General features: G+C 37.1%; 2 protein-coding genes across 2 annotated transcripts in view; one reads left to right on the top strand and one right to left on the bottom strand.

Moving 5' to 3' along the window:
- LOC131935587 (adhesive plaque matrix protein) overlaps window positions 1-1,810 on the top strand; it is a 6,447-nt gene extending 4,637 nt beyond the window's left edge. The window contains exon 4 of the mRNA XM_059292071.1: window positions 78-1,810. Coding sequence (XP_059148054.1) covers window positions 78-1,072 — 995 coding nt within the window. The 3' untranslated portion in view covers window positions 1,073-1,810. The remainder of the gene's footprint in view (window positions 1-77) is intronic.
- A 1,211-nt stretch (window positions 1,811-3,021) lies between these two features.
- LOC131935620 (angiopoietin-related protein 7-like) lies at window positions 3,022-14,196 on the bottom strand. Its single transcript, XM_059292123.1, has 5 exons — window positions 14,081-14,196; window positions 12,001-12,773; window positions 11,082-11,195; window positions 9,872-9,991; window positions 3,022-3,369 (listed from the first exon to the last, which is right to left on the bottom strand). The coding sequence occupies exons 1-5, from the start codon at window positions 14,133-14,135 to the stop codon at window positions 3,022-3,024; spliced, it is 1,410 nt and encodes a 469-aa protein (XP_059148106.1). The 5' UTR covers window positions 14,136-14,196.
- Window positions 14,197-20,196: the final 6,000 nt, after the last annotated feature.

Genomic DNA, 20,196 nt, shown 5'->3' with positions numbered 1-20,196 from the left:
ATTTTATGTTGTGTGGTTTTGGTTAAAAGCAGTGTTAACCCGTAGCTTAGATATATAAATAAACCTCTCTAATGCAGGACTTCTTGGCTTCTCTGGGTCACTCTTCTACGCTGTCGGTTTTTACAGCATCGACACCTTCAACATTCACCTTTACCTGAAGACACAGCTCAGCTACTCGTTCGGTCTGACCCTGACGGCCTCTCTCGTGATGCCTTTCTCCGCCTGTTTCTTCCTGACCGGTGCCATCAACATGGTCAGTGCCAGCCGGGCCCCTCAAGGTCAGGTCGTGTCATCCGTCCCGGCCCCCATGTCTGTGTTGTACACGGGGCAGAATGCGATGGTAGCCTACCCGTACCAGCCTAACCAGATGGTAGCCTATCCATACCAGCCTAACCAGATGGGATCCCAACCTTACCCGACAACCCAAATGGGATCCCAACCTTCTCCGACAACCCAGATGGGATCCCAACCTTATCCGACAACCCAGATGGGATCCCAACCTTACCCGACAACCCAGATGGGATCCCAGCCGGCCCAGACAACCCAGATGGGATCCCAACCTTACCCGACAACCCAGATGGGATCCCAACCTTACCCGACAACCCAGATGGGAGCCCAACCTTATCCGACAACCCAGATGGGATCCCAACCTTACCCGACAACCCAGATGGGAGCCCAACCTTATCCGACAACCCAGATGGGATCCCAACCTTACCCGACAACCCAGATGGGATCCCAGCCGGCCCAGACAACCCAGATGGGATCCCAACCTTACCCGACAACCCAGATGGGATCCCAACCTTACCCGACAACCCAGATGGGAGCCCAACCGGCCCATACAACCCAGAATGGAGCTCAACCCTTCCAACCAAAGCAGATGTATGCACCATCTCAGTACCCGCCCAACCAGCAATACGCTCACGGACAATTCCAGGCCAACCAGCACTACGTTAATGAACAGCCACCCCCTTACCAACCCAACCTAGCGTCCATGCCGGCTAATGCTGCTACCCCCGCTGTATCTTCACAACGTTTACACGAATACGATGAGACTAACGTCTACGAAAATTAAACAAATGTATCCGTAATTTATTTTTTGTGATACACTGATCGCTGCTGTTTTACATGATAAACTAGCAGTCAAGACTATAATTTATACTTCACGATTCAACACTTTTGTACTTTTTTTGTTTTTACAGATTCGTCGTTTATTGATGGCCTTGTTATTTAAAATTTTCTTAAAATCTTATTTAATTTACATAGCGTAATCCAATGGAAGGGAAATAATTTAGCGCATCATGCTCGGAAGAGAGATTAAACAGCGTTATCAGCCTTTTTAGAAGAAAGCGGTAATTACAGTAGATTCTATAAAGTAAAGCTTAATTTTTGTTAGCTATAATAAAAAATGCTCTTTTTCTAATTTAGTGCGTCGCTTGTTTTTACAAATTTGTTTGGGTTAGGCTGATAGAAAGAAATCGGTTCATTAGCAATGGGTTACAACGAGATACAGATTTCACTACAGCCATACATATTTCCATACAATCAAACATTTTGACTTAACAAATAGCTACATTTTTGACATTTTAAAATAAATAAATAAATGCCCTATCTTCCGAGATAACATAGCTCAATCTTTGGAATCACAATCCTGAGGTGGAACAGCTTCATTATTATTTTTGTGTGTACGATTTCCTTTAAAAGAAACTACAATTGTAATTTTTATTGTATTTATCATTCATTTAACCACAACTTCAATTCCTGTGAAACCTGAAAATGTTATCGGTGTAAAACAAAATGATATATTTTAAACATTAAAACATTTCTGAATTAAAAAAAAAATTAAATATATGTCAATTTTTATCAATGCTGTCCTGTTTTAACAGGTTACTTTATTGCTGGGTTGATATATATTTTCTAAAAAATAACATTATTTGTTTTATTATTGTTTGATCCAAATAGACAACAATTAATAGACCAATTACTGATTCAAACTTGATGCAGTAAAAAGATTATCAGGGAGATCAATCAATTGAATGTATGGAAATCAAATACTATTAAATGCAAATTAAAAAAAAATTACTAAAGACTGCATCGAACATTTTTGATTAAGTAGCCTTTTCAAACTATTGTTGTTTTTATTTTTGAATGAGAAAAAACTCTTGTGAAATATGAAATGGCATAAGTTTGTATTTTATAGACACTAACCAAGTAACATTTTCGTAATTAAAATTTTGTGTCATTAATGTTCAATCGACTGATGTTTTAATAAATTCCAAAGGTACGTTTGCTTGAGGTATTTTGTCAGTGATACGTTGTACTTGTGGCATCGTGTCATGTCGATGTTTAAAGTTAATATAGAATCTATTTTATCTCATAATGCAGTTGGTGTATTTAAATTTTATAAAATTATTTTCGGACAATTCTCAATGTGTCATTGGATAACATTTTAAAATCGTTATTGTATGATTAATTTAACTCATTAGTTTTATAAGTAAATACGAGAAATCATATTTATGTGTTTAATATTTTAGAATTACAAAAAAACTTTACATTGATAATTAAACTTTCTTCATTATATATTTTACGCATATTTTAAAACTTAGGAATAAATTTTTTAACATTAGAATTAAATTTAACAATAGAGGCACAATAACATGAAAATAATAAATGCTCTACTTAACTTCTATTAAGTGACAGTAAAAATAGAATATATGATGCATTACAAAAAATATTATATAATGTTATATGAAGCACATTTTACAACTCAATTTAATTTTTACTAGGTGACATTAAAAATGGAATAGTGTATGACAATAGAAATTAAATAATGTTAATAGAAAACAGTTTACATTTTGTGAGTGTATATTTAATTTTTTTAACACGCTTACAGTAAAATAACTGCAGTGAAATGTTCAAAATAAATATCCTAAGCCAGTGATAAAATTTAAACTGCATTATTACAACATAAGTGTGAAAATAGGAATAAATATACATATTTTAAAACTTGATTTCCATCGATGATTAGATTTTACGTAGTTTCATCTCAACTGATTTAACTTCTCCACTCCAATAAACTCCATATGAGCTAGAAGCACCATAGATTCCGTTTAGATTTGATGCAACACAACCATAAAACCACCATCCAGCCTTGTAAGTCTGGGCACAGCTGCCTTCGAATTCATCGTTGTCACTGTCAGGCGTGGAGAACTTCATACCATTGTGGGCGATTAAAGCATCTGAAGCGTTGCCCCTGAACGTCGATAAGCTAATCTTATACTTGGCGGTTTCGTTGTCGACTTTAAAATCGCAATACTCTGCGAATTGATTTGTGCTTCCAATAATCATATCGACCCTCAACTCATTGTAGCCCTGTATCATTGTAATATAGGTACATTGCAGTTAAATATATTATATTGAATATAAGCAGGTGAGCCTGTTAATATATATCGCAGTGTAACTGTTTTACTACCATAGATATTTATACCCTTGCCACTAGCCCGACTGTCTCGAGTTCAGATCTTTGTTCGGACTTGTGACTGTCCATGAGTCCACACAGCTCTGATGGGCACCGGAATTACCTTGGGGAAATAAAAGGCAGCTGGGCAAAAGCACTGACCACACCATCTCTTCATATGTCGAGGTGAAAAACATATGAAGAGTAACTTTACTACCTTACTTTGACAAGAACGCAAATGTCACATGTTTAAACAACGGAAAATACACAAAACAAATGGCGTTTTCTTCCAAGGTTAGAATATTAAGTAATGAATCATTCAAATTTAATTTAGATCTATAGATCTACTTATCAAGACGTACGCTATGAAATGTATACAATTTTCTCGGCCAAAAGTAATACAAATACTTTTAAAAAATATATAAATACCATTGAACAGCCGCGTTTCTAACGGAATCACTAGTTTTAATGCCCCAAAATTCCCAAAAGTTAAGTGTTTTGAACGGACACAAATTTGGAAAATTCATAAATAATTAGTTTGAAGATATGCACTAAAATTTTTTAGCTGAGTGCCCCAAATTTGGAAGAAGATTATGAATTGATTGTTTATTGGGCTTAAAATGTTATATTTTATGAATGGTGGAAAACCTACGAAGGGGTTAATTTTTCAAGATGGCCGCCGTTGTCATAGTTACCAAGATTTTTTTTAGTGGAAATGCATATGCGGATGTATCTTAATAAAGCTGTAAAGAAATAACTGTTTTCTATCGAGTATTAAAAAAGTTTTTTTTTTACCGGAGCCTTCCCCCTTAAATGTGTATCTTTTTGCTACTTCAAGCAATTTAAATTCATTTTAATGATGTCGGATGGAAAAAGGAAATTAAAAACTACTTTATTAACTGATTTCTTTACAAAGAAAAGTAAAACTGAAAATGATAAGAAATTTCCATAAATTCAGCACTTTTGACTGTTTCTTATGCAAATGATATCGGCAATTTTATTAAAGGAGTTATAACAGATGATACACGGTTGTATTTATTAGAAAACATCTGGCGTCCTGATGAACTTTTAAAATTTCCAGCAAGCGGACAAAGAAATTTAAAGTTTCAATATTCGTGGCTACTTAGGTGGGACTGGTTGACTTATTCCAAATTACTTGATGGCGCATTTTGCAAATATTGTGTTTTGTTTAGTTTGAATTATGGTGGTGTAGGTAGTCAGCCTTTACTTCTTCTTCTTCGTTCTTAATTGAGAATATGGTGGGGGATTTAGACAACAAGTCCAACTTCGTGAATAAACCGGACTGTGGTCCGGACTGTGGTCTCCAGATCAGCAGGTGCCCCATATAATTTTTCCCTGAGTGGGGTGAGTAGGGGCCAGTGTCTGACTCGCGCCTGGCTATATAAAGGACATTCCTGAAGAACGTGCTCCCTATTCTCCGGGGTCTTTCCACAAGGGCATATTTCGCCACACCCAATTTTTAGTTTTTTATGCATGTGTTGATTTAGTCTGTTATGGCCTGTTCTGAGTCGAAAGATTATGTATTGTTGTTTTCGTGTCAAATTGTAATATCCATCATCTTTATTGTAGTGAGGGTGTGTGTCAGACCACATTTGTGTTTGTTTGTTTTTTATGATTCTTTTGATTTCTTTTGGGTGTAGCGAGATTTCCGGTTGTTTATTCTTTCCTCCAATTTTTGCCAGCTGGTCCGCAATTTCATTACAATGTATCTGGCAGTGGCCCGGAATCCACTGCAGCACAATTCTGCTGCAGGTATTTTTTAGCCTTTCTAGTGCTGCCCTAAGTGATTGAGTATAGGACTCTGGATTTTTAGGAATTGCAGAACAGATTTAGCATCTGTAAGAAATAAAATCTGAATATTTGGAGATTCAGGGTGTTCTGACAGGAGGTTTGCTGCATGCTCTAAAGCTTCTTTCTCTGCTCTAAAATTGTCGTATAGGCTGTCTGTGGCTATTGACTTTTCCAGGCTCTCTCCGCTTGGCCATTCAATAAGCACGCCAGCCCCGCCATTTTTTGTGGCATCTTCAGCTGAGCCATCTGTGAATACTCTAATCCAGGTATTGCTGGGGTACTGATCCTTAATGTGCTTATTTGTTATTTTCTTTAGTTCTTCTTTATCATAGACAGACTTTTTTCTATGGTGTCTATTGAGTCACTAATGGTTAAATGACAGTGGGAGATCCAAGGCGGGGAGAGGTTTTGAGTTTTGATTTTTTCAGGAATGATGTTTTCGATTTCATATTTCTTTTTTAGATTCTTTGCTTCTTTGATGAAACTTGTTCTTTGAAGTCTGTTTGATGGACTGGGCTTCTGGAGTTTGTCTTTTAAGTTATGGTTTTCCAGTGCCTCTAGCTTTGTGTATTGAGTGAGGATTTTTGATTCTCTTCTTTCTTATATTGAGCTAAGAGCAGCTATTTCCTCCATAGCTTTTATGGGTATTGTTTTCATGGCTTCTGTCATTATCCTCAAACCAATGTTCTGAACTTTGTCAATTTTGCTAATATTTGATTTTGCTGCTGAGCCCCAAGCCGAAGCACCATATTCTAACGTAGGTCTCACATAGCTGGTGTACGTTTTTTTCAGGATGTGATGATTTGCTCCCCAGTCTGTTCCTGCCAGTTTCCTCATTAGATTAAGTCTTTTGATCCCATTACTTTGTGTGTTTTCTATTTGTTTTCTCCAGGTAAGTCGAGTGTCAAAAATGACTCCTAGTATTTGGGGTGGTCATTTTTTTCTAGCTCTTGGTTTTCTAGGGTTAGTTTCATTTTTTTATGTTTAATTGATAAGGTGAAGATTGAATAAGTTGTTTTCTTGGTATTAATAGATAAGCCCCAGTTTTTTTGTCAATTTGCTGAGCTTGTCAAGTGTTTCCTGGAGACGAAATTTTGAAGTACCAATATATTCCTCTGTGCTGATTAGTGAAAGGTCGTCTGCACACATGCTTCTTTTTACTCTCCTTGGGATGTTTTCATTTAAGTCATTTATATAAATGAGAAAAAGAGTAGGAGACACGACTCCTCCTTGAGGGACTCCATTTTTTATAGTTATAGTTATAGTTATAGCATGGAGACTGATGCTTTTCGGTTGTTTAGGTAACCTTTGATCCAGTTTAGCATGTTATGAGATACTTGATGGTTTATTAGCTTTAGAATTAAACCTTGCTCCCAGACCTTGTCAAAGGCTTTTTCAAAATCGACCCACACTATTGAGGTTGATTTTTTTTCTTGAAAGCTATCTTCTATTTCCTGAGAAATGAAGGTAGATCTGCCCTTCCTGAAGCCTGCCTGTGCGTCTGCTAGTAGATTATTCGATTCAAGAAACCAGGTCAGTCTGTTGTTTACTACTCTTTCCATCAGTTTACAAACGCAGCTTGTTAAACTTATTGGGCGATAGCTATCGACTTTGTTCCTGGGTTTTCTTATCTTGAGAACAGGTATCATGATTGCTGTTTTCCAAATATTTGGGATTTTCCCAGATTTCCAGCTTGCATTAAATATTTGGAGCCGTTTTTCTTTGCAATGGGGCCCAGGTGCAAGAGCATATCATTTGAAATTTTGTCAGGGTCTGGCGCTTGCTTTTGTTTGAGGAGCTTCATTGCTTCTCCAAGCTCCTTCGTGCTAATTTGAGCTACCATTCCAGTGGAGGAGGGGGGAGAAACTTTATGTAGTTTTTCTTTAACTTCAGTTTGATTTTTAACCTCTTCTACTCTTTGGTGGCTGATATTTATTTTTCCCATTTTGCTGAAGTGGATTATAAATTCTTTAGCTGCATCCTTTTCCGTTTTGATCGTGTTTTCTAAATCGATGACTATGGGAGTAGCTCTGTTTTCTTCTTGGTTTAGCCTTTCGCAATACTCCAGAATTTGTGGCCATCTCTATCCACATTGAGGTGTTCTGTTTTTTCATGCCAGCTTTTCCTTAATGCAGTTAGATACTTTTTTCTAAATACTGCGTTTGCTGATTTTAATTTTATGTTATTTTCTACAGTGGGATTTTCTTCAACAGTATTTCTAGCATCAATTGTCTCGTCATGGAGTTTCTGGAGGTCTGGAGTCCAGTTTGGGGTGTAATTTTTTCTTGCTCCCCTTGAAATAGGTGTTTTGGCTGCTAACAGAACTTTTTTTGAAGGCGGTGTATGACTTGTTCACCTGTTTTGTTTTGCAGTTGATTGGTCTTGTGTAGGAGTCTGTGAGGGAAGAGAAGAGCTCCCAATTTGCTTTTTTGTAGTTCCATCTTGGGAGGGAGGAGGCTTCAATTGGCCTGTTTGATGTTTCTATCTGGATCAGGATTGGTCGGTTGTCGCTAGTGGCTAGTTGATCTGCAACTTCTCTTTTGCATTTTTTGGATAAGCTAAGTCCAACATTTGTTAATGTTTTTCTACTAATTATTTTTTAAGCGCAATTTCCATTCTGGAGAATTGCGTTTATTAACTCGTCTTTTCTGGGAAAAGGATGGATGTGTGTTCGCAGCTTTAAGTCGTATCTCCTCCTCAACGAAGCAATATCGAGGACTAGTTCCAAAAGCAAATATGTTAAGCAAGTTCCGAGGATGATTGTGTGCCAAAAAATTCCCGGAATTTCTTCCTGGATTTCACGGAAAAGCCAAAAAAACTCGAAAAACTGCAGTTTTTGCCCATACCTCGGCAACCAGATCACTTAGCGACTTGAAACATTTACCAATCGATTTCTGCCATAATTTAGAACAATATTGCCGAAGAAAGTTTTCAAAAATATCCTTTCGTTTGGTCACAAATTCTAAAATTGCATAAACACCTACAAACCGATCGTTCTCCTAGCTTGAACGCACCCCAGCATTATACGTCAGAGCTATTTTTAGATAACATAAGGAAATTGCGCTAAAATTGTCACTAGACTTTTTAATTAACTTGTTTTACTTTAATGACATTTTAATTGTTTTCATCAAATCGCCTTTTAACTTCGGGAAGTCGCTGATAATATTCCAGGCAGTAATGTTTTAGACATTTTTTGAAAAGGTACCTGAAAGAAACTTGGGAATTTTTTTGCCATTAAACTTTTATTATATTTCGGAATGCGGCGTCCAGGCAGTAAAACAGTGCGGTTTCCTAGCGGCCATCTTTGCAACTGGGGTCCGTTTATTGAGCGCCATACACTATGGTCAGGGCTAGTACCTGATTCAACGGTCAAGTTGCACAGGCGCGTCAGCCGGCGCAGTCTTGTGACCCCGGGCTCCCCCCATGAGCATTACGGCGCCTATATTTGTTTTAATGAGCGCCATGCACTAGGGTTACGTAAGGATACTAAAATCGTCTACTAAATCCAATAAGGGGTGTCCTCCAGCGCCTTAGTTGTAGTAATGGTTGTTCACCCCAAGTTACCCAGCGGCTAGTTGAGTCAAAGGATCCGTTGATTTCGCGTCCTGCAGAGTCAGGGGTACGATTAAATCAACGGTCAAACTGCAACAGGGGTGGCTTTCGACCAGGGACACGGTGGCCTCTACGTTTGATGATTAAACCCAACCAAGGTTTGCATTACGCTACATTAGTGTAACCGGTCATTCGCATGACGCTCCTGACATCTAGGCGCTCACCAAAAGGTATTCAAGCTCATTGTTAAGGAGAATGTTTAACATACACTCAATGCTTTCATACAGTACAACCAAGGGCATCTGAGCTGTAGTTTGGACCAACCCGCGCCCCAGCAAGAAATATCCAAGCAAAACAGCAGTGACGTTGTTTAAATTTTATCTAGCTAGGTTTTAGAAAAACAAGGTCACACGACTAAAAATATACAATTGGTAACGCTTTGATGAAACCCTTCCAAATTGTTCCATTGGTATGTGGGACTAGATCGCAACTACTTGGACGGGTACGCTAGTTACGTATAAACATTCGTTAATATTCCACAGTGATCGGGAAGGAGATTTCGATGTCTAAGAAGGAATTTTAAAATCTCATTATTTGCTCATTATGGTGATGTTAATTTGTTATTAAACAAATTGTGTTACAAGTTCGGTTGTTACCTTATGCGTTTACCGGTGTCACCCCATCGTTCCCAACACGTTTGCACATTCGGTGGAGTGTCACCCCTCTTTCACTAATCTTTTATTATTTTAGCTGGATATTACTTAGTTTTGACAGTAAATTTTAAAATGTTTTGTCATGGTGTCACGCTTAAATGTTTGTCATCAGTTGCGGACATCACCTCTACCCATGCCTGGTGATGCTACTGTTTGGTTTACTTAAAAAAGGATGCCAGAATCTTTCGCTACGCCTCTGTGTATGTAACACGTTTTGTTGGCTTAAGCAATACATAGAAACCAAAACATATCATGCTTACAATAATCGACTGTTATGACTGTTCTTCATATGGCTACAATATATGTCCGTTACGTTTTATAGAGTTAATATTGAACTCACCATCATTGTAAGTTTTGAGATCCAGTCATTACCAAGCCAGAAATCTCCTGCCATTGAACCAAACCCATGTTTGTAGTCATCCCATCCCCTGGTGAAGTTTACATCACCCAAAACACGACGCTTGAAAATAAGATAAAAACACGAAATAACATAAGCACATAGTTGTTATAATATTGATGCACGAAATATTGAATAACTTTAATTGTTTTTTTTATAGTTTTTATTTTTCATAATAGACAAGTTAATAAAAAGTCTAGTGACAAATTAAGCGCAATTTCCTTATGTTATCCATAACAATTTTAAATCGAGATAAATCATAGCTCCTCCTCCTTCGCCTGCGTCTCGCGCAGTTTGCTGCTAAGCCAGCCAGGTCACATGATTTACCCTCCTTTCCTTCGCCTACCACTGACTTTTTTGCTATATAGTACTGTAATGTATTATGTATAATGTCATTTTAAATAATGCGGGGGTGTAGGGGGTGTTTAGTTGTCGCGCTTTAAAAAAAATTGTGACCTAACGAAAGGATATTTTTGAAAACTTTCTTCGGCAAAATTGTTTTAAATTATGGCAGAAATCGATTGGTAATAGTTTCAAGTCGCTAAGTGGTCTGGTTGCCGAGATATAGGCAAAAAAATGCATTTTTTCGAGGTTTTTTGGCTTTTCCGGGAAATCCAGGAAGGAATTCCGGGAATTTTTTGGCACACGATCATCCTCGGAACTTGCTTAACATATTTCCTTTTGGAACTAGTCCTCGATATTGCTTCGTTGAGGAGGAGATAAGACTTAAACCTGCTGACATCCATCCATCCATCCTTGACGAGTTAATAAACGCAATTCTCCAGAATGGAAATTGCGCTAAAAACGATCTAGTCGTTGAGCTCACAAATTTCGCTAGCTCTAATCACATTGTACACATGATTTGTTTCTCTCTCTCTCTCTCTCTCTCTCTCTCTCTCTTTGCATCCCTGACAAACCTATTACATATGATAGGATAAAGTAAAAGCGAGCGCCGAGCGGACATTGTTGATTATCTACATATAATAAAAGTAAACGATTTTTGGATTGCTGTTCTTCTAAGAGTCCTTACGCTTTCCTTTTTATACAATATGTCATGGAAATTTAGAATTTAACGAGATATTTGTTAAATAAGTAATTAAGGGCATTCCTTACTTAGATAATCGTTTAGTTTCTTAACTTAGCAGTAGCCTACCTGTATCAAAAGCCATCCTCCGTGGTCAGTTTTTGTGTCACATAAAGTTATCTTGGATTCGTCCAGCTGAACTAGCTGTCTGCTTGGCGAATTAGAATCGTGGCCTTGTCTACACTGAATGAAGATTGTATTTTGATTTGTGTATATTAGTTGCTTAATTGCAAAGCATATGTTTTGTATACAATAAACTCGCTGCATAACTAGTTGAACGTTTTATCTGAGTTGTGTTTACTGCAATCGGCCCTGGCAACCAACACCTTATTATGTAGACTCATGTAAAACATTGGTGTAAACAATTTTGGCTTTATATTCTATCAGACCATTGGATGATTGCACGTTGGAAATCCAAGCACAAAGCCTGATGAGAGGAGCCAGATAATGTCTATGTATCAGGCCCCCACTCTCCACACATGGACCAAATGGACAGGACGTTACCTATACAACTTAGAATCAGCTGTGTTTGATTTCGAAGTTTTCTCTCCTAAATGGGTTGCTTTACCCCAGTTGACGAGCCTCATGTGCCCGAGGGTTCAAACTCGGGCAGATGTAAATGATAATTATTTGACCAGCACTGCAACGTTTTTACTTTACATTTTGTAACATAATGTATGCCTCATATGCTACTTGTTTACATGGGATATTTTTCCTTCAGCTTGTAATAAAAATACAGTTAAACCAACACTAGATAAACAAGAGCAGTTCTGCTGATTTGACATTTTTTCGTCAACAAATACGTCACTTTATAATCTCGAATCTTATAATCTAACGTTTGTAATAAAAATACAGGTAAACCAACTACAGAAACAAACATAAACATATAATTTTAGAATCAAAATAAAAGCATGTGCCAAATTTTAGCAAACGTCCTATTTTGTAGCTACCATGTAAAAATGTTAACCGAAAAAACAGTATATATTACCATTTCTTTTGTCCAAAGTGTTGCATTGTACTTTACTTTCTTGTCCGTGTATTGTTCTGTTGTGTTCAAATGTAATTGGTCTGAGCTCTTAAATCTTTCCATAATCACCTGCATTTGTTCTGTTAAACTGTTTAATCTTTTTTTAACCGTGTCCATATCATTATCAGTTTTATCTTGGTTAGTATTATCTGTAATCTCTTTGTTAGATTTAACTTTGTCCACGGTGTTGTCATCTCTGCTTGTATGTGACATCTGTAGTGACATTGACATGTCCGCCCCTTTAAGTTTCCCTGGATCTTCAAACGATTTCAAGAAATCGGCCATAGTGTCCACAGTTTTGACATAGTTCAGAGTCTTAGCTTTTAAACTCATCATTAAATCTGATCTTCTCACTTTCTCTTTGCTGAGCGCAGCAACCTTTTCTTCAACGAACCCAATACTCCCTGTCTTATACGTGAAATATATCTCACACTTAAACATCTTTTCGTGACAAGCTGTTTCATTTGAAAGAAACAAGTTCAGATCTCCGCTATGCTTTGATATTTTCCCATCAGAAAATACCCCTGGTACTTTAAAATCTCGGATTTTAGAATCTGATTCTGAGATAGACGATAGTGGAAGACTCGTCCCTGGTTCGTTGATCTCATAGATTGACATGTTGATAAGAGCTGATATCTGAGTGTCTTCTCCTATGTTTTCTGTACACTGGAGCTGTGCACAAAACAATTCCCTGCCCTGGTAAAATAATTCTCTCTTCATCTCCATTTGTATACCTAGCGACAACATTTTAGATGTACAATAACTGGTGACCGGAAAGATGCGCAACAGAAGACGGCGTAAAAGGAAAACTGCACAAAAATGTACGCAATGATATTTTTTTTAAATAGAACAGTTATAGACATTAGCAAAGAATGAACACATGTACATTGGACTATAATAAGACATATTTCCACGAAATAGGACAAACTGAAAGTGTATTATTATAATTAGTTTGTATTTGCGCAGTTTTCCGTTACGCAGTTTTCCGATTGCGAATTTTTCTGGAAACCACAATAATTATGGGTTAGTCATGAAAAATTAATGCTGTAAGTTTATTTAATAAATTATTGGTATCAAGCTATTTAAAAAACAAACGTTTGGTATTATTTCATTCTAATCGCACATTTTAAAATAATCAATCTCTGTATACAATTCTCTTCATGGGGACCATGCGGGACACCACCAAGACGTAAGTGCGCATAGCAGTCCCCTCTCTTCCTCTCTAGGCATATGGCTACCACCCCCAGCCCCAACGGTCTGGTGAGCTGTGGTTCACGCCAAATGTTTACAATCGTAGAGCCGGGTCCAATTAGTCACGGCTATTAGGAGCAGACAATTTAGTTTGAAACGATTTTAAACTTAGCGTAGGTAACTAAGAGGAGGCGGCTTTCACGGGGGGGGGTGGTAGGGGTTTGGGGAAAGGATGGGGTGGTTATCGTCCCTAACGAGCTACTGATAGTGTTTTAAAGCAAATATTTTCAGTTGCAGCATTGGTAATGTCGAATTCACAAATTATGAATTACTGAAAAGTAGAAAATAAAACAACTAAATGGCGGCGGGTCTGCTCGTTATTATTATTTTTTTTAAAAGTATCGTTTCATCAGAGGGCTCTCAACAGCACCAAACTAAAGAAATGTACACCTATACAATTACAAAGTGAATGAAATAGGAAAAATATCTTCTGTAAAACACCAATTAATTAAAGAAAAAGTCAACGATAACAAAATGTACGTTGGTTTGACAAAATAAGATATTTAATTAAAATAAAATTCTAACACACTGTTCCATGACAAATGATCTCAGACAAAATATCTCACGGACAAAATATCTCACGGACAAAATATCTGAAGACAAAACATATCAAGACAAATGATACCATGGACAAATTATCTGAGACAACATACCTCAGACAAAATATCTCACAGCTAAATAGTTAAAGTATTAAGGATGAACGTCTGGGATATTTTGTCTGAGATCATTTGTCCTGAGATAATTTGTCCTGCCACCCTTACAGACTTATACATGAAATGAATGTACTAACCGTAACACATTACCAAGCTGCTGACTAACAATACGATGCTAATTAAAGCCGACATTTTCAAGTAGAGTTTTGAAAATTGCTGATGCTGTCGTGACTGTCTGGGTTTTTATTGTTTATATACCATCACATGACAAGCGGATCTGGGGTTAAAGGTCGGCCTGCAGATTCGACAACTTATCCTATACAAAATATTATATGCAAAACGGAAGTTGAAATGTATCGTTGGGATATTAATTTAGAAGAGTAGATTATGTTGAAGGCAAAGAAAAACATTGTGTATGAAGGAAGGGTTAGTGTTGTGGTTAGATCTGAAACCGTTGGAAAGTGCAGTCTTTCGTTCAACATTTGAATAGATTATGGCGAATGGCGAACGTTACTTAACTAGGGTGAAAATATGATTTATCCTGCCTAAGTATCGACCACCCCCCCCCCCCCCCTGGAAGACTTCTTTTAACCCTCAATACTCTACCATATTATTGACCGTTGCGATAGACAGTGGTTGATTTAGCCGTACCGTGATTACACATCAGTCAACTTAACAGCATAACATGGTATAAACGTAACAAAAGGTATTTAAACCCCACCATAGACTAACCACACATTTTCGCACACTTTGCCACATGATATTGAGAGACACATAATACCGTTGCTTTTTAAAACGCACATTCCAACTGTTTTAATAAGGTTAATGCATTGTACTTTTATAATTTTACTTTTTCTTTTAACCTAACTTATTGCACTCTCGGTACTATATTATGTTATAATTTCCATTGTTCCTTTTTGTTTCATGTTTATAATAATTATATTACTGTATTACCAAATTTGTAAGAACAATATCTAAAAGTAAAAATATTATGTTTTATTCTTGCTAGCTCGTAACATTTATAGTTCCTTTTTTATGTCCATAGGGAAGATGAAGTAGAGTTCACGTGTTCTCGATCACGGCACATGACGGTGGTCAGACATTGCGTGGTCGAACGGTACAGCGTTTGACTGCTAGGCGAAAGTTTCGAGTTCAGATCCGAAGCTTGATTTCGTAGGACTTGCCTGAATCTAGCCAGCTCTGATGGATACCTAACTCGTGTTAGGGAAAGACAAGGCGGCTGAGCATAGTACTGGCCCTATTATCCATTCATATGCCGAGATCACAGAGTTAAGTCTACTTTACCAGCCCCATGGGCAATAATGTTCGATAGGCACTACTTTTTGTTTTACATTTTATGCCCAGCCGCCTTTATTCTCCCTAAAGCGAGCCAGGTACCCACCAGAGCTGGATGTACTGGCATGTTCTACAGACTTGAGTCCAAGATCTGAACTGGATACTTTCGAGGTAACAGTCCGACCACGCCGAACAATGGGTACTCACTAGTTATACCACTACTTGTTATGGTGTTAGCGAGAGTGAATAATAATATTACTTTAACTGGGCTGCGACACCAGGGGCACTAGACTTATGTTAGAAAAGTGCAACCTAATAATTGACTCAGGTGTCGTGGGTTGGTATAGAACCACTGTCCTTGACTAGCTGAAGCCTTAAGCCAGGGCATATTAGAACATCTAAACGTCGACATAGTTGAATAACATCTTGGTCTTGTTAAGTAGAGCCGGAAAGCGGCGGTCAGATAAGGGGGTGGGGCGTAGACCGCATCATCTAACTCCTTTTAGGCAGTGATACAAATACCAAAAATTGAAAAACAAAATACTAATTTTGATAGGAAAATCTGTCCTGTCTGTTACGAAACGAGTAATTGTATGGCTGGTACTGATGGTGACTGCAGTGAGAGGTTCAAGTCAAACGCAAACACGATTTATGCTAGGCAACTTTAATGGTTACTACTTTAGTCTTCAATAAACAGGAAATAATCTTGAACATTAATAGTGGCCAGCCCTAGGGGCCAGCCCTATCACACAATACAAAAACACAAAACACGACTACATGCGAGCAAGCCTAACGTTCAACTGTCCTATCTTTCTGGCCCTCGCCAGCTTGGGGTCTATGCCTCGAATACAATAGGGTATCCCTTTACGTGTTTCCCCAAATTTGCATACCAGGTTAGTTGGGTCGGGCTCAGGTCAAAGACAGTCGAAATCTACTTCCCCTAGCCTGCACATCGCTAGGTAAGGCGGGGTAGATAGCCAACTAGTATCAATAATAGACTCAGTCATAACACTGTCCAGTAAATAAGCATTTAATTTATATAAGTCTTGTTTAAAAAAAAGAAGTAAGTACAGGATCCAAACCAAGTAAGTAAACCCTGCCGTCTTGCTAATAAACAAAGCTTGAGCCGGTGGTACCGTTAAAAAGGAGCATATATATATATATATATATATATATATATATATATATATATATATATATATATATATATATTAAAACGGCTGTTTTGTTTTGGTAAAACGGTGTATGGTCGGCTTTCTTGAGATTTAAAATAAATACGTAAAATGGGTAATTAGACAAGACAAGAGAAGACGAGTAACAATGCACAAGAAAAGGTTTTTAAAAAGTGACTTGTAAGCTTTGTTTATTAGCAAGACGTCAGGGCTTCCTTACTTGGTTTGGACACGGGTTAGTTTGGGGATACATTTATACACAATCTCTTATACCATACTCATCTTCACATGTTGAGGCAATATGTCAAATAACCCCTCCTATTTGAAAATTCATTATTTTTCTACGATTAGCAAGCGTGTATTTTACCGCTAGTCTTGTAAGTAGGTCAGCACCATCACATATTCATACTTGCCAGCTAGTATTCTTCAAACCAAATGTGAATATTATTATTAAATCATTAAAAAATTATAAAAGTTACTTCCGCTTTTGTCAAGTCATTTAAAATCGTAAACTGTGATAACAAAACACTACAAAATGGTTGATATCCTTAAACAAATATACTTACTTAATCCTCGTCACTCCCTTTGGAGTATAGGGTAATAACAAATCTCCGCCATTGCACTCTGTCTTGGGCGAGCCACTTTAGTTCATGCCAGGTTTTGCCAGTAGCCTGTACTTCTTCTTCCATCTCTCTCCTCCATGTTCCCCGTGATCTTCCTCTCTTTCGTTTTCCAGGGTGAGTCCACTTGAGCGCCAAGTTTAGGAGTCTTCTTCTGTTCATGCGAAGTAAAAAACAATATAGCCTACGTTAAATGGTGATGGATTTTAAAGAATCGACGGTTAGTTATTATTTATTCGAATCCGTAACAAGTTGTCATTAATGTGGTTTCAATAATAATATAATATTAACAGACTCGGCTTATCTATAATTAATTTGATTTTATTATTAGCAAAATGTGCATAGTTGTTGTATTTTGGGTGCTCATGGTATTTTAAAATCTTAAATCGACGCCTAGAAACAAAAACCCGCCGTGTATTTTGGTATCAATGTGAATCCTGTTTAAAAAACAATTAATATAGTTATGAAATTTATATAACCCCTTGGCTAACGAGAATTTTTATTTAATCGAGAGAGACCGAGACTTAAAAGGGCTATTTCAGTTTAATGTTTTATACAGTAAATTGAATTTATAAAGCAGCCAACACTATTATAGTAATAAAGTTAGATAATGCACTTATTTTGAACATATTAATAGAGACAAAGCTTTATTGTACAGAACAGCACTTAAGCTGTCAGATAAACATCTAAAATTTTATGATGGACACTCATACCATGTCAACCTCTTTCCTGTTGCTTTGTCTTTTTTTTTTAAATTTCACAAGGACCATCATTAGAGTCGGCCGTCAATAGTCTCTTAATGGGGTTTAAAATATTTTTTTTTTAAAATCTGGTCCGAATTTATTAAAATAAATCGAGTGTATAGAGGACAAATGCAGTATGTCCAAAAACATAATCTCGAGAAAAGTGATTTTTTAAATCGCATTTCAATATTGTACAAGAGCGTTATCGTAGCTTATATTGTAGAAACATTTTGCGCATTTGATGTTTTAGTATTTTCGGTAATTAAGCACTATTCTTTTTAAAAAAAGACAAAAGCAATTTGGTTTACACGTGTTAATGGAGACATAAACGGAAATCCTGCTATTCGTTAGGTTAGCAAGTATTTAATTACACAAACTGTAAACATAAACGGCAGTACTAGGTCATGGGGTTTAAAAATTTTATCGGCGAAGTGTTGAGAACAAGTTACTATGAATTCGGACTATCAGAATATCGATCACAGAATTCCTGTACAGCCAAAAGTGAAACTTCAGGTTATAAATTATGCTTGATGAAAATAAATTGAAAATTAGTCTTAATTTTATAACATTGAATCTAAAACTACAAAGTTTCTGAATTATTTGCAGGTTTAAAATTTTATTGTTTGATAGCAAAACGTTGTTTTTTTTTAAATTTTTTTTTTTAAACTACTCATGTCCTCAAAAATGATCGCGCCCCACTTGTCAAACTAGGCCGCCTCCACTTTAACTTTCCCATTTAAACATACAAAAATCATACAGCCAGGATTGTTATAATAATAGTGTTACACCAGGCACACATTTATAACGTATTAATAGAAACAACGTTTTATTGCGCAGAAAAAAACACATCACTATCGCAACACTTAAGCTGTCAGATGCATCTCTCAACTTTACTGAGTGTCACTAATACCATCTCTGTTCGGTTTGTATTTCAAAGAGATCCTCAAGTTTTACTTCCCCTTTAAACTAAAAAAACACAAGTATCAGGGATTAAAAAAAAAAGCTTACAATGTATAGGCCTACATGCAGATATAATGGGTTTAAAATATTGGGTTATTTGCACCTTGGTGTGTGAGGATATTCTATGATCCGTATCAGGTTTCTTGTTTTTACTTTACCCAATATTTCTTTTACATATTAGCATCCCGCGTTCAACTTCAGTCGCGCTGTGTAATTTTTGTTTCACTAACTAATCTAAACCCCGAGTTCCCAATAAATATCTCGCGAACACCAGATGTCGCGAAAAGTTTTCTGTGGGTTGCCAACGTGTGGCATAAAAAAAAAAGAATTTTAGTCATTGTTTGGAGTTCGAAGGTCAAATGGCTTTTATAAAAAAGATTTACCATTTTAAAAAGTTTGGGAACCTGTGATCTATACGATGACTTCTTCTTCTTAATTAATTAATTAATTTTTAATGTTGGAAAGGATTCTCAATAAAGCGTTTAAACTGAATTTTGGTTAGCTAAAAATTATCTATTAAGTTCGAGCTAGATTTGTTTACAGATTTGTGAAACGGGGTAAACTATAATGAGCATTAGGATCAAAACAGGATAACAGGTCAATTTGGGTTAACATTTGGTTTTAGGTTAGTGTTAGGCAGGTTCTAGGACAATACAGTGTTTCTTCCAGACTTTTTTCTCCGGGGATGGGGGAAGACACTTGATATTTTCGGAGGGGGGGGGGGGGAGAAGGGCGGAGACTGGTTAAAGTATATATATATTCTCTATTAATTCCATATCGTTAGTGGGTGTGTGTGTGTGTGTGTTGGGGGGGGGGGGTGGTGTGGCGGTAGACTTCATTCGGGGGGGGGGGCGGAGATGCCCGGAAGAAACTCTGAAGACAAATCAATTTTATTGTCGATTGAATTTCTTACTGTAATTAAAGCGGGCCTAGTTTTAAACACAGAGGAAATGATAGTTTAAAATTTAATATTTATACCTCGATCATTATTAAAATGCAGAGGTTCTAAACTTGGGTTTCATCGAACCCGTGAGTTTCAGTGAGTTAATCTTAGTGGTTTGGCGGTGGTCAAGACATACACCCGACTTATGTGATTTGAGATCGCATGTTTGTGCTGAGAATAGAACTAGCCGCCGCTGATAGTTCAAATACGACAGCGCGATAGCAGGACATGGTAATAAAGTGCGCCAGAGCGAAATAATAAGTTAACATATAAAATACAGAGTTACATATATTACAGAACTTAATAGGAGTCAGCGTCATAGCTCGAAGATTTGCAATGCCAAGTTAGTCAATTCTAGTCTAAAACCGGGAACATTATGAAAAAAAACGTCCTCAAGCTGTGTGGAGATGGAAAGCACAAGAACACAGCGCTAGCTAAATTCAAGCTGAGGCAACACATTTCTGCGTGGGTTTTTCAAAGAAAACAGCAGGTTATACTGATTTCCATTATTATGTTGTT

This window comes from Physella acuta, unplaced genomic scaffold (genome assembly GCF_028476545.2).
Source record: "Physella acuta isolate Inbredline_101_S28 unplaced genomic scaffold, ASM2847654v3 ptg000150l, whole genome shotgun sequence".
Lineage (NCBI taxonomy): Eukaryota > Metazoa > Mollusca > Gastropoda > Physidae > Physella > Physella acuta.
Note: the sequence above shows the minus strand (reverse complement) of the source record. Positions and strands in the feature narration are given on the sequence as shown.

Bases quoted from the DNA above. Each gene is read 5' to 3' on its own strand.
- LOC131935620 (XM_059292123.1), bottom strand. From the start codon at position 14,135: ATGTCGGCTTTAATTAGCATCGTATTGTTAGTCAGCAGCTTGGTAATG. The intron at 12,774-14,080 runs GTTAGTACATTC...TGTTGTCGCTAG, and splicing joins CAGCTTGGTAATGTGTTACG to GTATACAAATGGAGATGAAG. The intron at 3,370-9,871 runs GTGAGTTCAATA...ACAATGATACAG, and splicing joins TCTCAAAACTTACAATGATG to GGCTACAATGAGTTGAGGGT.